Source organism: Amphiura filiformis, chromosome 15 (genome assembly GCF_039555335.1).
Source record: "Amphiura filiformis chromosome 15, Afil_fr2py, whole genome shotgun sequence".
NCBI lineage: Eukaryota > Metazoa > Echinodermata > Ophiuroidea > Amphilepidida > Amphiuridae > Amphiura > Amphiura filiformis.
The window spans coordinates 33,475,805-33,499,708 of record NC_092642.1 but is presented as its reverse complement, the minus strand read 5'-3'; the positions used below and the strand labels follow the sequence as shown (position 1 = coordinate 33,499,708).

General features: G+C 36.1%; 1 protein-coding gene across 4 annotated transcripts; it reads right to left on the bottom strand.

Annotated features, from left to right (window-relative positions):
* Positions 1 to 806: 806 nt before the first annotated feature.
* LOC140171536 (uncharacterized) lies at positions 807 to 22,593 on the bottom strand. Of its 4 annotated transcripts, none has more exons than XM_072194806.1 (13): positions 22,509 to 22,593; positions 21,664 to 21,743; positions 20,450 to 20,567; positions 19,532 to 19,738; positions 17,094 to 17,200; positions 10,544 to 10,746; positions 9,957 to 10,134; positions 8,001 to 8,172; positions 6,566 to 6,666; positions 4,918 to 5,062; positions 4,559 to 4,641; positions 3,711 to 3,876; positions 807 to 1,698 (listed from the first exon to the last, which is right to left on the bottom strand). In XM_072194806.1, exons 6-13 carry the CDS (start codon positions 10,648 to 10,650, stop codon positions 1,547 to 1,549), a joined length of 1,104 nt encoding a protein of 367 aa, XP_072050907.1. In that variant the 5' UTR covers positions 10,651 to 10,746; positions 17,094 to 17,200; positions 19,532 to 19,738; positions 20,450 to 20,567; positions 21,664 to 21,743; positions 22,509 to 22,593; the 3' UTR covers positions 807 to 1,546. The 4 variants fall into 4 exon arrangements, with proteins under 4 accessions (XP_072050907.1, XP_072050905.1, XP_072050904.1 ...); XM_072194804.1 differs by lacking the exon at positions 22,509 to 22,593 and adding an exon at positions 22,371 to 22,478; XM_072194803.1 differs by lacking the exon at positions 22,509 to 22,593 and adding an exon at positions 22,316 to 22,454.
* Between the last annotated feature and the right edge of the window lie 1,311 nt (positions 22,594 to 23,904).

The window sequence follows — 23,904 nt, the reverse complement described above, 5'->3', positions numbered from 1 at the left end:
CAGTCTTGGAATTTTGCGAAAAAATATTCCATATTAAATGTCAAGTCTGTAATACTTGTAACTAAATTATTCTCATTTGGCGTTTTGATTTATTGATTTATTTATTTATTTATTTATTTATTTATTTATTTCTTATTATATCCTGGGGTGACCAATCAATGTACTGGCACCGTTCTCCCTTGGTTCCCAAGTGGCACAAGGCCATACATATAATACACAATAAAAACGGCATATAAAACATTAGGCCTATACGATTGCACACATTACAGGTTAAATAACCCTAATTATGTATTACACGGGGTTCAATGGGAAAATGGCTAATTTCGGGTGGAATTTTCTCATATTCAGAACTCTCACAGTTAAATGCCACTAATATCAGGTAAAACTATATGATTTAGATGCCAAATGATCAAAAATTCAACATAGGTTGACCTGAGACTTTTCTGGTTTTAACACACTGAACCGTAAACACTTTAAAATGACAGTGCGCCCTCGAAGCTGAAAGTTACAATATGGTAGGACGAATATTTACTAAAAACCGTAGCCGTGCGTATGAAATTTGGTACTATTACAACAAAAATGTCATATAATTAGATTTAATGCACATGATATTCATATCGTTATCGGCAAAAAATAATTATTCAAATCACGACACTTTTATTGACTAATCAATCCGAAATATGTTGCAAGTTGTGCGGTAAAATAGGAATAACATAATCCCAGTGAACACAAAACGTTTTACAGGAGGGTATATAGAGGGTATAAAACGTTCTAATAACATTTAAACAAATTATAATTCGCTTCAAACCATTCTAATATGTGACTGGACGCGGCGAATCAGCCGTAAAGTCGGCCCCGATCAATTTTGTTTTATTTCGTGTTTAGAAAATATATACCATAAGCTTTAAAATGGTATATCATTTGACTTCAAACGATATCCAAAAGCGGGGTTATGATTTGTTGAACTCTGTTCCTTCGACAAAATTGTATTTTTTATCGGTTCTACGTGTGTCTCTTTTCTACATTTCTGGTAATAAATATCCAACAGTCATAATTGGCGGTCATTTCAAATCATCCCCAAGTCAACGAGGTTCAGAAATATCCTCTCATTGTTCATTGTTGATTATACATACCTAGACAAAATACAATGCTTTGTTATCTACCACTTGAACAGGATTTAGCCAAAGCAAACAAAGACAAGAACTATTCTATAGAAATAGGTAGAAGTTTATTATCCTCTTCAGCAGTAGTATTATTGATTGATTTAAACAGCGTTTGATAAGATACTTGTCGCAACGAATTTAACTCAGAATACAATTTGCCGAGCTTACGGCTGATTCGCCGCGTCCACTCACATATAGGTAATTCAGTATTGAAAAAAATATGTACGTTGCAAAACATTTTGTCATAATATTTTTTTAAAATATTTTGACATTTAAATGATATTAGAACATGTTTTATAAGCCGTATTTATCGTTTTGAATAACGTTTGCGTTTGCTGGGATGTTAGTCAAATGATCGTCTACATTCTAACTTGATATATGTATCAAAGTTTGGAAAGGGGATTTTTTGCTTTAGTTCTCTTCTTCCGTTCTTGGTCTCGTAATTGCCTGCGTAGAATTTTGCCACTGGCACTCTTTGGAATCGTCTCAAGAAACTCAACACCACCTCGTAGTTTCTTTTGAGGAGCCACTTTACCTATATGAATGTACAAAAGGATGAATTTCTTCAATTAAGGGTACATGCCCATGAGTTTCATTCAGGGGCGTGTTTGTAAAACGGCACAGCGCATTAGTAAAAAGAATAAAAAATACTAAAATTTTCACCGGGGTTCGAACCACTGCCAATTTCACTGAATGCTAAAGATGCCTATGCTGTGCCACGGTGACTGTGGTTAACATTCGGCGATTTTCAAAGATATACATATCAACACGTTTCTAGTGTATTGAAAATCATTTTGATTTTGATTTTGGTAGGAATACGGTCATAGAAAGACATATGACTCTACTTGTCTGTTTGTTTTTCATTTAATACAAATTAATTTTGATGAATTGAACTGGTACAACTCTTAGCACTCGTGATAAACGACGATTAATTTAGTAATAATAAAATGAAAACGCTGGGTCATTCACGACGTCATTTGTAATTTATGTCAAAACCTGGGGAGGACCACACACATCCGTGCTGCATGTATACGTGCTCAATCGATACTCAATGATCCAGACAATAGCGTTTGAATATACCGCCCTGCTTGACACATCTTGTCACTTGAGGGAAGATATACTATAGGCCTACCCTAATAGCTTACAATAGATACCCAACCGTAAATAGCTCTGTTCGTTATATCGCTGTGCTAGTTTATACACGCAGCGTACGGACTTTTGAACCATATTTTGTTCAAAAATGATAGGAAGGGACTGTTTTCAGCTAAAATGTTGGTTATCAGCAGATGCTTAATGATACCGGGAAGTGTTGCAGAAAGGTAAGCGTACTCTTTATTTATTCAAAATATGTATATCAATAAATTTAAATTTGAAATCCAAAAAGTAAATGTCAGGTCAAAATTCTCACCTTAGAATTATTGTGAAATAAAATCAAACCAAATTTAGGCTCCGCAAACAACGTCCAATTATTCCCATTGGTGTTTGCCACATGCATATAATAAATTATGATTTGGGGCTAATTTGAGAAGAGTTAATGCCTCGAGTTTCAAAATACACCGAGTGATGTTTTTGATCAAAAACATCGACAATTCAAGACTCTGTAAAAACAAATCAAGAATTTTCTGGGATAATTGCAACTAAGTGCAATGAAAGTTATGATCTAAGCTACCAGATGCATCATTAATTTCCTGACTATGATATTTAGTTGTGGGAAAAGATTACTTTAATGTTTTGGCGGGATTATTTCCCGCCAAAAATTTCAACCAAAAAGAGCATGTAGCCTTAAACAATCTAGTCAACCAAGTTTCGATTACAACATCACGATCAATTTGCAAGCGCTCTTTAAGCAAAGTCATTGTTCATTGATTTTACAACCGTATGACAAAACAGGCGAAACTAGTAACTACTCGCACAAAATTTGCAATTTAAATTTGGTCATTACCATTGAAATGAAGCTAGGATATGGACAATATAAGTGTGCTTTCATTTAATGACATAAAATCTGAAACATATTGTGAGGATCACTTAAAACCTACATTTTGGTCAAAAATTGTGTTTGAGTAGGTCGTTTTCAAAATATTTACCACAGTCGCCTTGCTATAAACATTGAACATTGACGTAACAAAAAAAGGGTTTTTAGGGGGAAGCGTTAGCTTTTGTTCGAAATTTAAAAAAATTCTGATTGGATGAAGGGAACTCTTGAGGTCTGACAATTGTAGAGGCAATGCATTGCTAGACTCTCTGTGCTTGGACGAAATTGTGTGCTCAGGTATATCGAGGTGGAAACTGTGCATATAGATGCGTTTATAAGAGAATCGTTTTGTAGCCAAATCGTTTTCATAATGCATGATATATAAAGTCAAAGTACTCGTTTCATCAGCATTTATACCAGGCAAATACGGATCCTTTATCACAGCGATTCTGAATCTTTAACAATAATTAATGAACCATACAAAACGAGATTTTGCACTACAAAAATGCATTCTACTTTTTATAACTTTACGAAAAAGCTTTGGGCCTTTTTTAATAGTGATAAGTAGCACAAACCTGCAACAAATTTCGCTATGTCTTCTTCTGTAACTTGTTCCGTTCCTTTCAAGACGACAAAAGCTTTCGGTAATTCTCCTGCTTCTTCGTCAGGTATCCCTATGACTGCTGCATCAGCTACGGCCGGGTTCGTTAATAGCAGTTCTTCTAGTTCAGCTGGCGCAACCTAAAAATATCATGAAAATATTCGTAAAAAGTTAGCTTGTTGTGACAAATACCAATTCAAAAGAAAAGTTATTAATATGAGGAAGTAAATTGATCGGAAAAGGAATTCTGTGAAAATAAAAGTACTATAAAATCTCGCTTTCCCTCCTTTCACTACTTCTCCCCCAGTGGCGTGGTATGGGGGAGCCGGGGTGGGAGCAAATATTGCTCCCCATAGAGTTTTTCAGGGATAAAATGGAGACGGCAAAGAGTAAAATGTCATTAAAATGACTAAAATCGGGACGAAAAATTGAAAAATAGGGAGATAGGGAGACAATTGTCTTTGTCCCCTCATACTAAAAGGCTGGCTACGCCGCTGCTCTCCCTCCCTATCTCTCTTTAAATTACTGTTGGATAGAGAAGCCTTTGACATGTGGTCTTAAAAAGCCGAATTATGTTTCACGCAAACAACAGTATTGTTGCTATTAATGTTGTTGTCACACTGGTGTTATTGTTGCTGTTGCTGCTGCTGCAAAAACAACAGCAACTGGTGATGACGTTACTATTGCTGTTTTTGTCCTTTTCGTTTTGACTGTTTGTTTGCAGTTGGCCTGAATTGTCATAAGGGGGCTGGAAAATAAAACATTTATGGATATTTCACACAATTTCCCCTAGGATTGACGCCCAAGATGTTTGCCACATACCTGTGATCCCTTATATTTTATGAGTTCCTTCAATCTGTCAACAACAAATAATTGTCCATCTTCGGCAAAATATCCAATGTCACCTGAAAAGAACAAAAATTAACGAATACGTTTTATTGAAAAAAAATTGAAAGGTCCACGAATAAACATTAACTTTTATTCCATGATGAGAAAGCGCCCTCTATTCAATGGATACTTTCTAAGTATTCATTTTAGATTGAGCTAGTCAATCTACACTACCCTTGTATTATGCAATAAAAATGGTGGATACAAATGCCATCAGACATGTCAGAGGAAATGACAGAGTCATACCAATGCCATGAAATTGTATTCTATTTATCTTTAAAGGGGCATCATACCAGTGTGGAACCAGCCTTCCGCATCAATACAGTTAGCCGTTGCTTCAGGATTCTTCAAGTAACCCTTCATAATCTGTGGTCCTCGAGCCCATAATTCGCCTTGTCCTCCGGGAGGTAAGCTCTTCCCTGATAGCGGATCCACAATCTAGATATTACGATGCAATATTGAAGTTAATAAAAAATAGAAAACATGAGTGATATTTTATTATTTAGAGGTTAATAACTGCGCATCAGTTGTTTTGAGGGTATTGTGACATATCTAAACATTGTGCTTTGGAACCGAGGAATATCCCGAGGGGCGCAGCCCGGAGGGAATTTTCCGAGGTCCAAAGCACAATGTTTAGATATTTCACAATACCCGAAAAATTACTGTTGCAAAGTCATTAACCTCATTCATAACCGTCACTTTTCACTTTTTTTTTAAATCAATTTACGTCACATTTTCTTCTTTTAATTTGAAAACAGAACTCAATTTTAACTTTATCTGTCGTTTTCCCTGTAAAAAATCGAATAGCCCATTAAGGAAATACCGCTAGCGACCAATCACACTAGCACGCAATCATGCGATGTCCAAATACGGCGGCCAGCGTCCGCGTAAATTGCTCGAACGCGTAACACGTCACGCAACGCGGTCATTGTAGAGCGTACTTTTAGCTACGCCACGAGACGCGGTCATTGTTCTTTTTCAATGACCTGCATTTGCGTCCGCGTATTTAAAAGTTATTATCTGTGATTGGATCGCACTTGCTGCGTATATTAATGAGGTTATGAATCATATATAATCACGTAGTTAGAGCATTAACCTTTACAATACCAACAGCTATCACACTTAGTTACTTTTACATTAGATTTGCTTTTCTTTATTATTTTGGTCATCGTTTTATGCCTTTTTGTGGTAATTTCTATTCTATAAACTGTATGATGATTTGTGAGCGCTACTTACATTATTTTAAATTTAATTTACTCCAATAATATGAGTTATTCCTTTCAATTCATGATAAAAGGTAGTTTAAAAATGTCCTTGATATATGTTTATAATATTTGTTATGTTTTAATGCCATATTACAAGAATCTAACCTGGTAAAGATAAAAACACGATTTAGGATAAATAGCGCCATCAGTGTTCAACATTGCTTTAAAATAATGGAGTTCTACATGCCATCAAATAACATGTTCGATAGTGATATTTTAGGTGCATTTTTACGTTGAAGAGTCTTGTGTGGACTCTTGCCATATAGAATCAAGCACTATGGAATAGCCTGACATGAGACATATTTCCCAGTTTTAGCCCTTTTGAATAACTAAAAAAACCGCTTTTAAAACACCTGCAGCTAGTATATTTCTTAATACTAATACATTGATCTTATAGCAAATACGTCAAGAAAGGTAATTATTGCCGATTTTGTCCTTAAGCCTTAAGACCAATAATATATGTTTTACTCCGAGAAAAATCATGCACGTAAGGTTGGAAATGACTCTCATATCAAGCCATGGGATCTCATAGAACGCAAATCATTCCTCTTGTGTGTCAGCTTTATTTGTCTCAATATGAGTGCAAACAACGCTAGGGCATGCTTCCATCCGACCACCTGTCGTAAATGATTGTTTCATATTATTACTGATTAATCCACACTGAAACCTAACATACTTTTGCTTCTGTGTTGATCAACAAAACGCCAGCTGAAGCCGGCGAAGTTATGCCACGTTTTCCTACTGTCAGAGGAGAGGACGTTTCTGTTAGTCCATAGCCTGTAAAACGAATCAAAGAAAATATGTTCTGTTAATAATTGAATGCTATCTATTTTATTATATTGCCATTTTGCAGTGATAAAAATAATGCATACAATTTCATGATAATTAGAATACTAGTATGCGTACTGTGTGTGAGAGTTTGCGATATAGAATTTAAGAGGGAAATAAATACATTATGAATATCGCATTTGGCCAATTCCATGCCAAAAGTGCCTTTTGGAAATTTTAAACAAAATTTTGGAACATTATGGCTCAAAACAGGAGCATTTATTTCAAACTAGCTAATCATGCCTCCATAGATTGATGTCAGACCTACTGCACGATAATAAAGATTTTTTTTTTCATTATGAAAAACGTTACGGACGTTACATTTGACATAAAATGTAACGTCCGTAACACTAAATCAACAGTGTAGGAGGATACAGGATCAATTTCAAACTTACTTTTCATGTTTACATAGAATGGAGTCAGGGCTTACTCAATATAGTTAACAGAAAAAAATAAAACACAGAACTGAGTGGAGATAAAAGGATATGTACCATCTGTCAAAAAGGCAGGCACTTTCGCGTAACGTCCGTAACGCTCGTTTCTAATTTCTGTAGCTAATTAACTAAGAAAGCCAAAACAAAATTGCTTCATTATATTAAACATTAGAGTGTGTACCAGTAGCATACTAAGAAATACAGTGTTATCCTAACAGCAAACATGTGTGCTATTCACTTCAAAGTTGCAAGTTGCATGTATCTGTAACGTCCGTAACGGTGGAATTGGCCATTTGCATAATTTGCATTATTTGTTACATATCGCAAGCCGATAATAAAAGGCTCAATATCCAGGTTTTTTTAAAAACCAAATCATGCGTTGGTTCTCTACGCTTTCTTTTGTATGGCTTGAGGATACAAGGCTGTATCAATATCCGCCTGGGTTTTAGTATTTTTGAAAAGCCTGGCTCTTCCAAGCAAATCCACTTGCAATTACCAAACTTTGTACTTTATACATAATAACGAAAGTTTGGTTATTTCAATGGTGCCGGGATGACGCAGGTACAGTGTGTATCAAAATGATTGGTACCCGTCAATTTGAATGTTTATTGAACAGCCTGCCTCTACCAAACACAACATTTGATACTCTTGAAAATGTCCAGAATGTATAATTAAAGACATCTTTTACAATCAATCTACAAATTATTTGGATCTTATGTTGAATTTTGATATGTCAGGTTCATCCATTGTAAAAACTGATGGATACCAATCATTTTGATACAGCATGTACGTATTCCCTTTTCTACATTCTATCCAATGTTCAAAGCAATACATATTTTAAGACGCTACCTTGCCGAACGTAAGACAAGTTGAGTCGCTTCTTGAAAGCCGCAGCAAGTTCTCCACCAAGAGGTGCCGCTCCACACATGACATCCTTCAGCGACGATAAATCATAATTGTCTACCATAGGATGCTTGGTAAGAAATACAACCAAAGGAGGTACCAGATATCCAATGGTAATCTGTGACACAACCGAAGAACATAAATACTAAGCAATTTCTTATCTTCAACATGCGAAAAGAGAAGTGCTTTAGAAAAATAGTTTATCTATCTATTTTACACATTTAATGGGTTTGAGCACTCTATAATTCAAAAGTTAGTCACTTGTAAAGTTAACTTGTTATATTACGCCCCCACTATTTATAGTGGTTGAGCACTCTCGACTACTTTTGGAGTAGAGACTGTTCTGGCTGACTTGGTTTGTCATTTTTTTTGACACCACAGAATGTATATACATGTATAAACATTTCTGTTAAGTTGAAATCATGACAAATTATCCGTCTGATGATCGGTATACCCATAGAAGAACTCCTGGAAGCGGCAGCTTTAATTAGCATGAGGCCGCATTGATATGTAAATAGCGTATTGTTATTTAAATTTGTGCCCAGACGTATTGAGGGCGACAGTCATGTTATCCAGACGGAGAATGGCTGCATATGCCGGGCATGTCAAATTGCTGAGTGAAGGCTGATAATCACCTTTCTGTATAGGTAGTAAGCTAGTATATTTCATGTACCAGTTGGTTATAACAAAAAATTAGTATCATATTAAATATATTAAGTGTATAAACTTTGAAATTTACATGAATTTGAAGAGCAGAGCTTCGAAATCTAGCTAAGTCAGGTGGTGTGAAATTCTGCTTCGTGACCCCCTCTGCGTGGTAGAATTATATTCATAAAACATTGAATTTAACAGATATCATGGGCAGCCAACCACGATTTATCAGCATTTAAAATATATGTTAATTAACAAGATAAATAATAAAGAGTACAAATGGCAATTAACTAGTAAACAAGCCTGAAATCTTAAAATGTTGCCACGTGATTTCCCGAACACATGATATGTCAACATGTGACCACTATTCGGATTTACCGTAAAATATTTGGAGTATTGTTGCACGGCTTGCACATACACTGTGCATTTATTTACCTCCGTAAAAAATCAATAATTCATGCTGGGAGCCAAGTAACATTCTGTCTGCTTAGTGCAGATTGGTATTTTATTTTACTTGAGAGCATAATAGAAATACATAAGACGAATAAGGCGCCATGATGGAATGTCAGGTCGGGTATCAAAGGTTATTGTAAAAAAAAAATACTACCTGTATTTCACACCTTGCCTCTGTAGCTCTCTGTCACATATTTCCTTCATATTATTGACAGCAAGTCCTAACTTTGACTTTGCTATTGCAAAATGTCATTTCATATCAAATTAGTAGACTTTCTTTGAAAAAACATATCACTGGTGCCTGATGGGAATACCCGTCCGCCATTTCATTAAACTGGATCGTTTTCGCCTGGTTTGTGCCCAGATGTATTGGGGGCGCGCTATACTCTCATTTAACAGGCAAAGTTCGCAAAACTAACAACGTTGTTATTTGCCAAAATCAATTAACATGATCCAAGGGGTCGAACATGAATTATTCATAACGGATCGATAACTGGCCTCACTTTCTAGCTAGTAAACCAGCGGAATTTTTCATAGGTTTTGCGTTGCTAATAGAACAACCGTGAATTTAGTGTCACTCCCTTGGTATACCCAACGATCGTAAGTGAGGGTATGCTGTGAAACTAAGTAGTAACGGTTGCCTTGCCAGAGGTCTATACTTTGAATTTATTTTACACATTTACATAGTGCCTTGTGGTTCGTATTCAAACATGCAAATGAGGTTGATGCTTGATATTAAATCAATGAAATGTAAAAAACTTGTAATGAATATCAATAACAAATAACACTTTCACACACCTTATGATCTTGGATGGTCTTAAGAAATACTTCCGGTTCAAATTGTGGCAGAGTAACCAGCTTCACTCCGATTTTGAGGCTCGCAAGTGAGATTGTAACACATCCATAGACGTGATAAAATGGCAGTACAGCTAAACCGCAATCCACGTACGGTGTAAATGACGCTGCACCAGGGGTGCTATATTAAACATAACAATTTATCAACAATTAACTGATTAGGGTTGTTCATGGTTAAAGCGGTGAACTCAATCAATATATCACTATAAAGTGCTATGTTAAGTGTATACGCATAATGGCACGTTCAAGGTCTTTTCTGGCATGAAAAAAGTCTATCGCACGATTATTTGGTGCGGACTAAATATCACATAGTGTACTCAGGGTATGTAATGCTTCGGGACTAATCATAACTTTTGTTAAACGACGTTCATCGATTGAGGCTTAACTATAAAATTATTTCCGGTGGCTATTGGTATAACATAACATAACATAACATAACATAACATAACATATTATGAAAAAGCGGACTTGAGCAAAATATAATTAAGAGCATAGTGTGATGATACGATACAATGATTTTAATATCTTACTTTAGAGTATTAAAGGTGTTGCTGACAATATTGCGATGAGTAAGCATAACTCCTTTTGGAAGTCCTGTGGTGCCACTCGAGTACAGGAGAAAGGCCACGTCATCCATCTTAATTTGGACATTGGTTGGAAAGGCGCCACCATCGTCTTTCGTTAAATCATCAAATGATGTACAACCACCAAAGTCACCGAATACGATGATTTCCTGTTTAATTAACAGAAATTAAAAAAATATCGCAGGCCTATACGCAGGTGATATAATTATAAATCGACATATCGTTTAGGTTATGGCCGCGCAAAATGTTTAGAGCAGCAGGGATCGTTTGGTATAGTTATCAGGAGGGCAACTGCAAAGCCTGACGTTCCTTGAACGAGTGCAAACAGTAGTATTACAAAAAACTATACCATTACCCCTTACTTGACACACAATTGCGATTTCGAGAGCATTGTTGTTTTTACTTGCTTGCTTGCTTGGCTTGGTTTTCTATAATACAATAAACCGTATGGATGTGAAGCTTGGACCGTATAAGCTCCCAAACTATCTAAAGATGGCTGATACATCCAAATCATACTGCAGTTAGTGTCCGTTTTCCTATACACAATACACAGTGCTCTTACCATTGACGCGTGACCTCTACAAATAGCATACGTTAAAAGTATGAGGATTTGCCTAGTTAACGTCGCTGTGTGAAAAATAACCGGCCAATATTAAAAGTACTCTTCTAAAGTTCTAGAAAATATAGTTTTGTAACGTGTCCTAAATTTTTAGCTAATTTAGATGTTTGGAAATATGCGTACTTTGGTGTTTTAGTGTATGTTATAGGTAATAGTACATTGCCTAGTTAACGTCGCTGTGTGAAAAATAACCGGCCAATATTAAAAGTACTCTTCTAAAATTCTAGAAAATATAGTTTTGTAACATGTCCTAAATTTTTAGCTAATTTAGATGTTTGGAAATATGCGTACTTTGGTGTTTTAGGAAGGATATGTAAACGACAGATAACACCAAAAATATGAAGACATTATTTCCAAACCGTGTTAAATCTGCAAACCACCATGCTTCTCATTTTCAAGAACGCTGGTTAACAATAAGCACGTATTGTCTCATTTCGTATACAAAGACCACACAGAATTGTTCTCTAGCGCTCGCTTTATAATCGTTCACCCAACTGAAACTATAATCCCAGCGCATTGCTCCATTGTACGTGTAAAGCAGAAACATATGTTGTGTGTATTTAACCAGAGAAGATATGATTTAATCAGGTGAGCCGTTTTCAATGAGTGTTATCTTGGTTTAATAGCTTTTAATGGGGTTTAAGTCCTGCAAAGGTCGAGGTGAATTCTACTGTAGACATGACTGCATCATGTACTGAGGGCAGTGTATATCATCCACAGCACTTAATAAGTAAGGGCACACACCACTAAATAATCGTCCCATTGAAATACACGGGAAAATACAAGAAAGTAAGTTTGTTTTTCTACCCCATGTAACAACATTTTTAATATTTTGATCAAACCAATGTCTTAAATAAAGATTAAACTTTTATTTAGATTTAATTTTTCGGGACAAGTTAAGACAAACTTGAGAGATACGAACTCCTGAACAGCGCCATCCCGAATTTCAGCCGACACGCTCGCCTCCTTACCAGTTCCGGCCATGATATTGTTCCGAGGGCCTATTACCCATGCACATTCGATTCAGAAAATTTTCTGAACAGATATGTAATGTTGAGCTCCTATTCTATCTTTTTTATCAAAACAACCAAGAGTCACTCAAATTTGGTTCCCTCGGGACGCCGATATATTTCGCATAGGTGCTATTTTTTACCGGAACTATGAAGGGTTACACCAAATGCGGAAGGATTTGGTGTAGTGCACCCTTATAAGAAAAAATATTTTTGATATTCTTTATTTTTGGAATCAGTGGTCAACATCCTAAAAAAGTGTAATTGCTTTTTATCGCTAGTCACTCCAAAGTTATAAAACAGGGCTCCAAACAAGCTCGGACTGAGTGAAAATATGATACTTTTCGCAATTTTCAGCATTCAAGGGCCAGAGCAACATTTTGACCATGTTAAACTGTATTTATAATCCCATTAACATCAGGAAAGTGACTTTGTTTCCAAAAATATATGTACAATCACAAATTTAACATGACCGAAAAGCGACATGTGATCATTTCACCCCCCCCCCCACTCTTAGATTAAGGACGTGTCAATAGGCATATGCCTTAAGTTGGGGGGGTGTTAGGTAGATAGAACGGTAATTTGACACTCTAAAATGTTAAATTTCCAAGTTGCGTGTATTATTTTGCAAGATCTAAAATTAAGAAACCCCATCATTAGAATTAGTTGATAAATTTCTCTCTTGGGAATTCAACATTTGGTCATGAGATAAAAATGCCGTTATTTTGTCATCATTAGGCCATAATATTGTATGCTTTGACTTGCTTTGACTTTAAATGTCTATTGAGACCCAATTAAAGGTTCAGTGATTATTTTCAAAACGGTTATAATTGAGTTTTGATCTTATAATTACATTTTGCATCAAAATAATTCCAAAGATGTTTCATTTTTTCAGCACCGAGATAATCAAAAGTGACCACTTCTATGATATTGGGACCAAAATAGCTCAATTTCAAGCACGGTCTTAAATTGTCAATTCGACGGGAACTTGCGTTTTGAAGCTAATTTCTCGTGCATTTAAGAATGAAATCGCGTATTTGTAGACGGAAATAGAAAAACAGACTTTTTTCTTTGCAAAGACATCAGTTACAGTCAAAAATCTCAACTTTTGGCACTTAAAATCAGGTATTATTCATGTCCATAGCATTTAAAATGAGTCTTCGAAGGGCACACACCACTAAATAATCGTCCCATTGAAATACACGGGAAAATACAAGAAAGTAAGTTTGTTTTTCTACCCCATGTAACAACATTTTTAATATTTTGATCAAACCAATGTCTTAAATAAAGATTAAACTTTTATTTAGATTTAATTTTTCGGGACAAGTTAAGACAAACTTGAGAGATACGAACTCCTGAACAGCGCCATCCCGAATTTCAGCCGACACGCTCGCCTCCTTACCAGTTCCGGCCATGATATTGTTCCGAGGGCCTATTACCCATGCACATTCGATTCAGAAAATTTTCTGAACAGATATGTAATGTTGAGCTCCTATTCTATCTTTTTTATCAAAACAACCAAGAGTCACTCAAATTTGGTTCCCTCGGGAAGCCGATATATTTCGCATAGGTGCTATTTTTTACCGGAACTATGAAGGGTTACACCAAATGCGGAAGGATTTGGTGTAGTGCACCATTATAAGAAAAAATATTTTTGATATTCTTTATTTTTGGAATCAGTGGTCAACATCCTAAAAAAGTGTAATTGCTTTTTATCGCTAGTCACTCCAAAGTTATAAAACAGGGCTCCAAACAAGCTCGGACTGAGTGAAAATATGATACTTTTCGCAATTTTCAGCATTCAAGGGCCAGAGCAACATTTTGACCATGTTAAACTGTATTTATAATCCCATTAACATCAGGAAAGTGACTTTGTTTCCAAAAATATATGTACAATCACAAATTTAACATGACCGAAAAGCGACATGTGATCATTTCACCCCCCCCCCCCCCACTCTTAGATTAAGGACGTGTCAATAGGCATATGCCTTAAGTTGGGGGGTGTTATCAGGGTAGATAGAACGGTAATTTGACACTCTAAAATGTTAAATTTCCAAGTTGCGTGTATTATTTTTGCAAGATCTAAAATTAAGAAACCCCATCATTAGAATTAATTGATAAATTTCTCTCTTGGGAATTCAACATTTGGTCATGAGATAAAAATGCCGTTATTTTGTCATCATTAGGCCATAATATTGTATGCTTTGACTTGCTTTGACTTTAAATGTCTATTGAGACCCAATTAAAGGTTCAGTGATTATTTTCAAAACGGTTATAATTGAGTTTTGATCTTATAATTACATTTTGCATCAAAATAATTCCAAAGATGTTTCATTTTTTCAGCACCGAGATAATCAAAAGTGACCACTTCTATGATATTGGGACCAAAATAGCTCAATTTCAAGCACGGTCTTAAATTGTCAATTCGACGGGAACTTGCGTTTTGAAGCTAATTTCTCGTGCATTTAAGAATGAAATCGCGTATTTGTAGACGGAAATAGAAAAACAGACTTTTTTTCTTTGCAAAGACATCAGTTACAGTCAAAAATCTCAACTTTTTGTCACTTAAAATCAGGTATTATTCATGTCCATAGCATTTAAAATGAGTCTTCGAAGGGCACACACCACTAAATAATCGTCCCATTGAAATACACGGGAAAATACAAGAAAGTAAGTTTGTTTTTCTACCCCATGTAACAACATTTTTAATATTTTGATCAAACCAATGTCTTAAATAAAGATTAAACTTTTATTTAGATTTAATTTTTCGGGACAAGTTAAGACAAACTTGAGAGATACGAACTCCTGAACAGCGCCATCCCGAATTTCAGCCGACACGCTCGCCTCCTTACCAGTTCCGGCCATGATATTGTTCCGAGGGCCTATTACCCATGCACATTCGATTCAGAAAATTTTCTGAACAGATATGTAATGTTGAGCTCCTATTCTATCTTTTTTATCAAAACAACCAAGAGTCACTCAAATTTGGTTCCCTCGGGACGCCGATATATTTCGCATAGGTGCTATTTTTTACCGGAACTATGAAGGGTTACACCAAATGCGGAAGGATTTGGTGTAGTGCACCCTTATAAGAAAAAATATTTTTGATATTCTTTATTTTTGGAATCAGTGGTCAACATCCTAAAAAGTGTAATTGCTTTTTATCGCTAGTCACTCCAAAGTTATAAAACAGGGCTCCAAACAAGCTCGGACTGAGTGAAAATATGATACTTTTCGCAATTTTCAGCATTCAAGGGCCAGAGCAACATTTTGACCATGTTAAACTGTATTTATAATCCCATTAACATCAGGAAAGTGACTTTGTTTCCAAAAATATATGTACAATCACAAATTTAACATGACCGAAAAGCGACATGTGATCATTTCACCCCCCACTCTTAGATTAAGGACGTGTCAATAGGCATATGCCTTAAGTTGGGGGGTGTTATGGGTAGATAGAACGGTAATTTGACACTCTAAAATGTTAAATTTCCAAGTTGCGTGTATTCTTTTTGCAAGATCTAAAATTAAGAAACCCCATCATTAGAATTAATTGATAAATTTCTCTCTTGGGAATTCAACATTTGGTCATGAGATAAAAATGCCGTTATTTTGTCATCATTAGGCCATAATATTGTATGCTTTGACTTGCTTTGACTTTAAATGTCTATTGAGACCCAATTAAAGGTTCAGTGATTATTTTCAAAACGGTTATAATTGAGTTTTGATCTTATAATTACATTTTGCATCAAAATAATTCCAAAGATGTTTCATTTTTTCAGCACCGAGATAATCAAAAGTGACCACTTCTATGATATTGGGACCAAAATAGCTCAATTTCAAGCACGGTCTTAAATTGTCAATTCGACGGGAACTTGCGTTTTGAAGCTAATTTCTCGTGCATTTAAGAATGAAATCGCGTATTTGTAGACGGAAATAGAAAAACAGACTTTTTTTCTTTGCAAAGACATCAGTTACAGTCAAAAATCTCAACTTTTTGGCACTTAAAATCAGGTATTATTCATGTCCATAGCATTTAAAATGAGTCTTCGAAGGGCACACACCACTAAATAATCGTCCCATTGAAATACACGGGAAAATACAAGAAAGTAAGTTTGTTTTTCTACCCCATGTAACAACATTTTTAATATTTTGATCAAACCAATGTCTTAAATAAAGATTAAACTTTTATTTAGATTTAATTTTTCGGGACAAGTTAAGACAAACTTGAGAGATACGAACTCCTGAACAGCGCCATCCCGAATTTCAGCCGACACGCTCGCCTCCTTACCAGTTCCGGCCATGATATTGTTCCGAGGGCCTATTACCCATGCACATTCGATTCAGAAAATTTTCTGAACAGATATGTAATGTTGAGCTCCTATTCTATCTTTTTTTATCAAAACAACCAAGAGTCACTCAAATTTGGTTCCCTCGGACGCCGATATATTTCGCATAGGTGCTATTTTTACCGGAACTATGAAGGGTTACACCAAATGCGGAAGGATTTGGTGTAGTGCACCCGTAACAACGAACCGTCCCCATTCCGCTTTCGTAACCGATGACGCATAGGTCATATAAAGGGCTTCATTTCTAGGCAGGGGCGTAACGAACGGGTGAACATGGTGGACGAAGCCCAGAGGCCTTAAGGGTTCAGTATCAGGGGTCAGAGTAAAAGCGAAAATGACATAAGGTCTGATAAAGGAGATGATAAAAGGGTCCCATACTGCTTCTTATCCATGGCCCATGAGGCTCAGTTCTTGCTACGCCCCTGTGTCAAGACCATCTCGATCATTTTGTTACATTACATAAGTATGGACATAAATTGTATTCCTTGTTTGAAACTTGTATTTGTATTGTGTAATACCTTGATACCTGGAATTGCTTTCTTGACTTCTTTGGCCTTGTTAGCAAACTGTGGTATCGTCACAATGAATGAAGGATCGGCAGTTTTGAACTGCTTTGTGAGTTCATCTGTATACGTGAGAAGAATATATAATTATGGTTACTATCCCACCATGTGAACTCCATCATTTACCTACGTCTAAGTCCATTAACGGAAGGTGAGCCGATATATATATATTTGGAAATCGAATTCTTTAAAACTTACGTATTTAAAATGTCGTACCTTTTAAGGCAACAAAATAAATGTGACTAAATCCTTATGGAATTACTGATATTTATACAGTGTCATAATACTTGTAGTCTGCAGTGGTTTTTTTTATTAATAATAATCACCATGCTCATGTAATATATTGATATCCTATTTTTCTAATTACCATAATGAAATTAGCAGTTGAGATCGGTGCATTTACATTATGTCAATTAATCAAACGTGGTATACCACAATCGACACTAATTCGCTTTCCCCTGATACCAAAATCTGCATTTTGGTGGCAAAGTTGGGGATGATACTGTTCAAAGAGAATATAATGTTTACAACATGTTTGCAAATATTTAAAAAAAATACATATTAATAATATTAAGGGAAGTGTAATAGGCAGGAACCTGGTTTGGATTCCAAAGGGAGTGTGCCTGTAACAGACACAGCCACCAGAAAAGGACCAGCTCAGATCGCGCGCCAAATAAGTTTGCAGTTCAGAAATTGCATTTTCCCCAGCCTTAACAAAAATATGCAGAGCTGGGAATCGAACCCGGGACCTCCAATTTATAAAACTCAGTGCGTTACCACTAAGCCAACTGACCATCAGCTGTGAGAATTTTGATAGTAATCCTTGATATTGCTGAATAGAATAAATCAATACTGATAGGCCTATTTATGTACGATGCTATTCAAATTTAATAGACGTTCCAGGGCCTATAAACTAGGACTATAATGTGAAATGACTATCAATCCATCAATCAATCAGTGTTTTCAAGTTATCAACTATCAATAATAAACCGATGAATCATGGAATATTACTAATTACTTACTAATCTACCAAATAAATAAATAAATAAATAATAAAAAATAAATAAATAAATAAATAAATAAATACATTTCGGAATTTATATAGCGCTTTTTCCAGAGGATTCAAAGCGCTGTAATTTCGCTGCGTGGTGAATCATCACAATCAGATCGCATCAACTAGGCTAGATGCAGCCGAACCTGGCGCAAACCTATCCGCACTTAGATTGTAACATCCACCCATTTTTCTGCAGCTCCCCAAATTCCATTGGGTGAAGGAAGTTTTGATAACGAAACAACTAATCACCGATTTTGAAAGCAGGAGGAAACCGGAGATCCCGGAGAAAACCTGCGAGAGCGAGCAATAAAATCAGTAAATAAATAAATAGGCATAGGCCTAAATAAATAAATAAATAAATAAATAAATACATACATATATGCAGTTAGTATTTTAGTTAGAAAATTCCAAACATTCTATTACAATTTTCAATATGCACGCAAAGGACATGTGCTTTTATTATCCGCGCCTAATCAATAATGGGTCTTTCACCATTCTCAGACCATGTTAAACTACTGACTGTATCCCTGTATGATTATCTACTGACCAGGTGCTAAACAACTCAGTAACTTGGATGCTTTTACAGTACCCAATTAAGTCTACATATCAAGGTCATAGCAGGGCATTTACAAAGAATGGTCAAAGGTCAACGTTTCCAAAGAAGTATGTATATATTTTACATGCTAATCAAGCTCCCCGGGGTCAAGCTCAAAACTTTGAACTAAGTTTATATACTCGGTATAGATATGTCCATGTTGTATATTATTGTCAAGAGGAAAGAGTCAATTCAGAGCAACACTTTAGCCAAGACAATAGACATTGATTGCTTATACCTATTATAGGCCTCAGGCTTTTCAGTGATCCCAGCGAAAGTACAAAAAAAAATCAAAATTGTTTATAATTGCCTAAAAGTGAAGGATAAATCACTAAAATTGTCATTAGTTGTTTTTGAAATGACTAAATTTGCCAAAAAAATGAGGAAAACAGCAGTATTGTCAAAGTTGAGGCACCATTCAAATACACGTGGCTAATTTATATACTGCCAATATATAAATTACAGATTTCATGTAAATGCCTTATTTTATCCTAAATACGCGGCTTTCGGCTGAACCACTAGCAGGCAACATCTATGACAATGGCAAAGGTACCAAAATCTGACTTTTGTTGATTTTTACAATTATTTTAGATCTTTTTCACGTACATTGAAGGTAAATTTTCATTCCCCCTTTAATAATAACGGTTTATTATGCAGTGAAGTGCTATAGGAATATTATATTTTCCCTTTGGTAAAATGAATGCGGCATTATTTTGTTTATAACTAGCTATATACTACACATACCGACAGTGTGCAATGGGGGGCAGTTGTCACCGTTCCTCCTAGCTTTAAAACAGCACCAGCAACAATCATATACTCCGGCAGATTAGGACTGTATATACACAGCACGTCACCTTGCTTGAATCCTCTTCTTGTCAAAGCGCTGCCAACTTTGGTATATAAAGCTGTAAGTTGATTGTATGTATATGACTGACCACTTATTCCATCAACCTTATCAAAATACAATTATTGTGGATGGCGTTAATACAGTGTTGATATTTCACCATTATGCGTAACTTGGTTGCACGTCCCTTAAACAATTTGTCATATTTTACCAACTTTTAAGTGGACCAAAATGCGGATAATAACCTACCGTAAATAATAGCGCTATGGGCTCCCTTGACATAACTGAAATTTTAGGCACAAACTAAAAGCGCTCTCCTGAATCGAAAAAATTCCACTAGCAAATAAGGGCACGGACCGTTAATTTTATTGGGAGTTTCAGAGGAGGGAGCTCTCTATTTGCACATAAAATTTACCCCAAGGTAGAGGAGCCCCTGTGCGCCATTAGGCGAATCTTTACGGTATTATACCATATTCTGACCAACAATTGCCTCCAGAATGTCACCAGTTACTGATTGCCTCTACTCGGGTGATGGCCATTTTATGAAAAGTTGGACTACTGTGGTTTACATTTCTGTCTTCATGTTGTGGTATACCAACAATCATATTTTGGGGATGTAGTGTGCGAGGCAGAGGCTTACAGATGTGCGGAAACTACATGTATGGTTGTAAAATTCGGGAAAGTAAATGAAACAGAAAGCATTCGACATCCCGGACAGACATCTCTAATTGGCGAACAGGCATACTGGGATGGATCTGATGCCAATAATGTTAAGTCAGTTACCTTCATCAGGAAGCATCTAACAGTCTCAAACTTACTATTGCAACTCTATCTCCGTGTTTATCAAAGTCTTTGGTGATATACTGCATGATATGTTCCTCCGGCCACTTGTGACCAATGCCATCAGGACTCCTGTAAATGTATTCTGCACCAGGTCTGGTATAATCAATTATGAGAACAGGCAAAATGCAAAATGTCAACTTAAAAAAACATCATCATCATTCAGTGTAAATTTATTCACTTGATAATTGGGAGTCCGGGCTGGGAGTACTGCTTATTTTTCTTGTTCTTGCACTTTTCTTTCCATAAAGGCTAGAATGATTATAGCTTTTAGCCTGGGTTGAGCATTTTGTTAAGTCTGGTCCCAGCAGGACACAAGCGTGTCTCAACACGATGGTGAACAATCATTTTGATGCAACCTACATTACAATATAATGCCTTTTATTCATCCATACTGCAGTTACTGTTCATTTTCATATACACAATACATGCAGTGCTCTCACCATTGACGCGTGACCTCTACAAACAGTGTTATGTTATAGGTATAGGGCATTGTGTTAACGTCACTGTGTGCAAAATGACCGGCCAATATTAATTCTTTGTACTCTCTGAAATTCTAGCAAATATAGTTTTGTAACATATGTCCTAAATTTTTAGCTAATTTTGATGTTTGAAAATATTCGCACTTTGGTGTTTTAGTAAGGAAGGGCACGCATGGCCTGCAAAATTCCCTGTGTAAATCGAATGCAACTTTTAGTGACTATCACTCACTGTGGACCGCTCTCTTCCGAAGGGCATTAAAGCTATACCACTTGACGGATATTTTTGTACTTGCTGTCAATCAGGAATAATGTATAATTACATGTAGGCTAAAAACTGAGAAGGTGGAGCATCTGCAAATGTTCGTACCTCCCTTAGGCCTATATGTAAGTGACAAATTACAGCAAAACCAACTCCCGATCTGTCCATAACTTTGGTCAGTGGAGCGAGCCAGGGGATTTCAAGTGGGTGATTATTGATTGGCAAGTGCCATATTTGGGCATAAGTGCAGTCCATCATTCAATGTGGAGGATGGGCGCGGGCTGGGCTAGACTTTATCGATTGATTTTGCTTGAGTAATATCCTGTTAACCAGGTTTAAGTACTGCAAAGGTCGAATCATGTTTGCTGTGCAGTATAACTGCACTATGCTTTGTCAATCATCCATCACTGCTCATAGTAAGGTAATACGAGTGAAATATCGACGCACTTACCTAGCCATTATGACGGGGTTAACAGACGTAGCACGGATGGAATGACAATCGACGTCTATACATGCAGATCTGTAATTACACTGTAAACAATGAGATGTTATAACTATAAATAACATAAACAATACAGTAACTGGCAGGGTCGGATCCAGGAATTTTTGATAAAGGGGGCGCCTTTTGGTCGACGAGGAAAAAAATGTGTTAAAGGGGGTTACCCCCTCGAAAACTCAACGGTTTTGGCCCATTGTTTGCTGTTCATGGCCGAATTTGTTCCTTTTTTTAAATTTCTTACAATTTTTGTATTTTTAAGTTACGATACCGGCGCCCTTTGCTAGTCAAAAAATAGAGGGGCGCGCGCCGGCTGCGCCCCCCCCCCCTAAATCCGCCCCGTGACTGGTGCATGTGATGTGGAAAAATATTGTACAAATATTGAATGTTTATTAGCACAATGACAAGAATATTTTCATATGGTGAAATATGGACGGTCGCGCTTTCACTTTTCCACTTGTAAGTAAAACTACGATATTAAAAAGAGGCGAATGTGGCCATGAACTTCACATAGAGGATAAATTGGTTACAAAGATGTATCTATCCTGTGGATATATTTACATTAGGGGCCTTATACAGTATAAACACAACAGTATTAAACTATTACATATATGACATGTTGGTACTGTAGCACACCATTAATAAATCAAAGCTTTACAGACCATCGAAGCATGGCAGCACAGAGTATAATCATGATAGTTTTTATAGATAAACGATGGCAGCTGGCAGGATATATGACCCAAGTATGAGGAAGCACACCACTAAATAATCGGCCCTTTGTTGTGTACGTAAATACTTACTAGTTTTCTTAGCTCTTTCTTTAGTTTCCTTTTTTTAGGTCTTTTACATGAACTAGAATATTTACTATATCGTCAGTCGACTTTGAATACAAATCGAAAATGTTCAATTTATGGATAGCGTTCAAAATAACCTTGAAACGGCGCTAATGTGTTGTGATTTAGTGGTGTACGTGCAGGGTGACATACTATTAGGACCAGGCGGTGAATGGCATGATAGAGCCGGCAACTTGTGAAACCGCCCGGCCGTATGGCATTTTCCCCGGGCATTTTCCATATACTCGGTTAGTTTTGTGGGGTTCATTAACGAACCCCAACGGTTTTAGCTTGTATTTGTTTGTGATATTTCAAGCGTTTTAAAATTTCAAAATAATCTCATTCAATTACACGGTTGACGATGGAAATTTACTGAATTTAGAGAATGCACGTCATTTACCACCTGCTAAGGACCTGCATAGGATATGACCTAAAGGGAGCACGCCACTAAATATATTCCACATTGAAAACACTTTTAAAAGGGATGCATCTGGTTCAGAGAGGAGAGTGGTGGGCATGGAAACAAACTTAAAGAATCAGAAATCAAATACTAGTATATCATGGCGTTTTATTAGTCGACATATTAATATAAAAATAAATGTAGTTGGTGGTAATTAAATATAAAAATGATAAGAAAGTTTTGACATCTTGACAAAATTATTATTAGTTTTTATTGTTGATGGTATTATATTAGAGATACAAGATGTACTTAAGTAACAGTTAAGTTATATCTGAACAATTATAAAAAAAAAAGACTTTAATGAAATGCGGTGCAAATTGTATTTGTCTAACTGATTGTATACTGTTTGAATAATTGGTTAATTAATTAATTAATTAATTAATTAATTGAATTTATGAATTTATTCAAGTTTATTTAACTGAAACCTCCTAATCTTTCTTCATTTATTAAGGGATAATATATTTAAGCAATCCCCTGACACAAAATGGTATAATCCTAGTTTCATATATCACATTTCACGATGGGTCAAAGAGCCAGTTTGTGCAAGGAAAGCCTTGGTATATGTGTGACGTCACTTCTTATAAGCAGATAAAGCGTAGAGATTTTATTACTCTGTTGGGAGAGTGAGTGGTGTTATATAGTGTTGGGTTTTAGGGAAAAACATAGTTTTAAATCGAGGGCTTAGAGCCAGAACTAGCTATGTCCATTTGTTTTCTCAATAACATGTTACTCATTTCGGTAACAAATGTACGGTTAATTCTGCCCTCCATAAGAAAATGTATAAGTGACTTTTGGGTATATGATGGTCACTTGCGTCTAACTATAAGCTACTATAATTGTTCAAGTGACCATGCATATACCCCAAAGTCACTTGCATTTATTATGGAGGGCATAATTAACCGT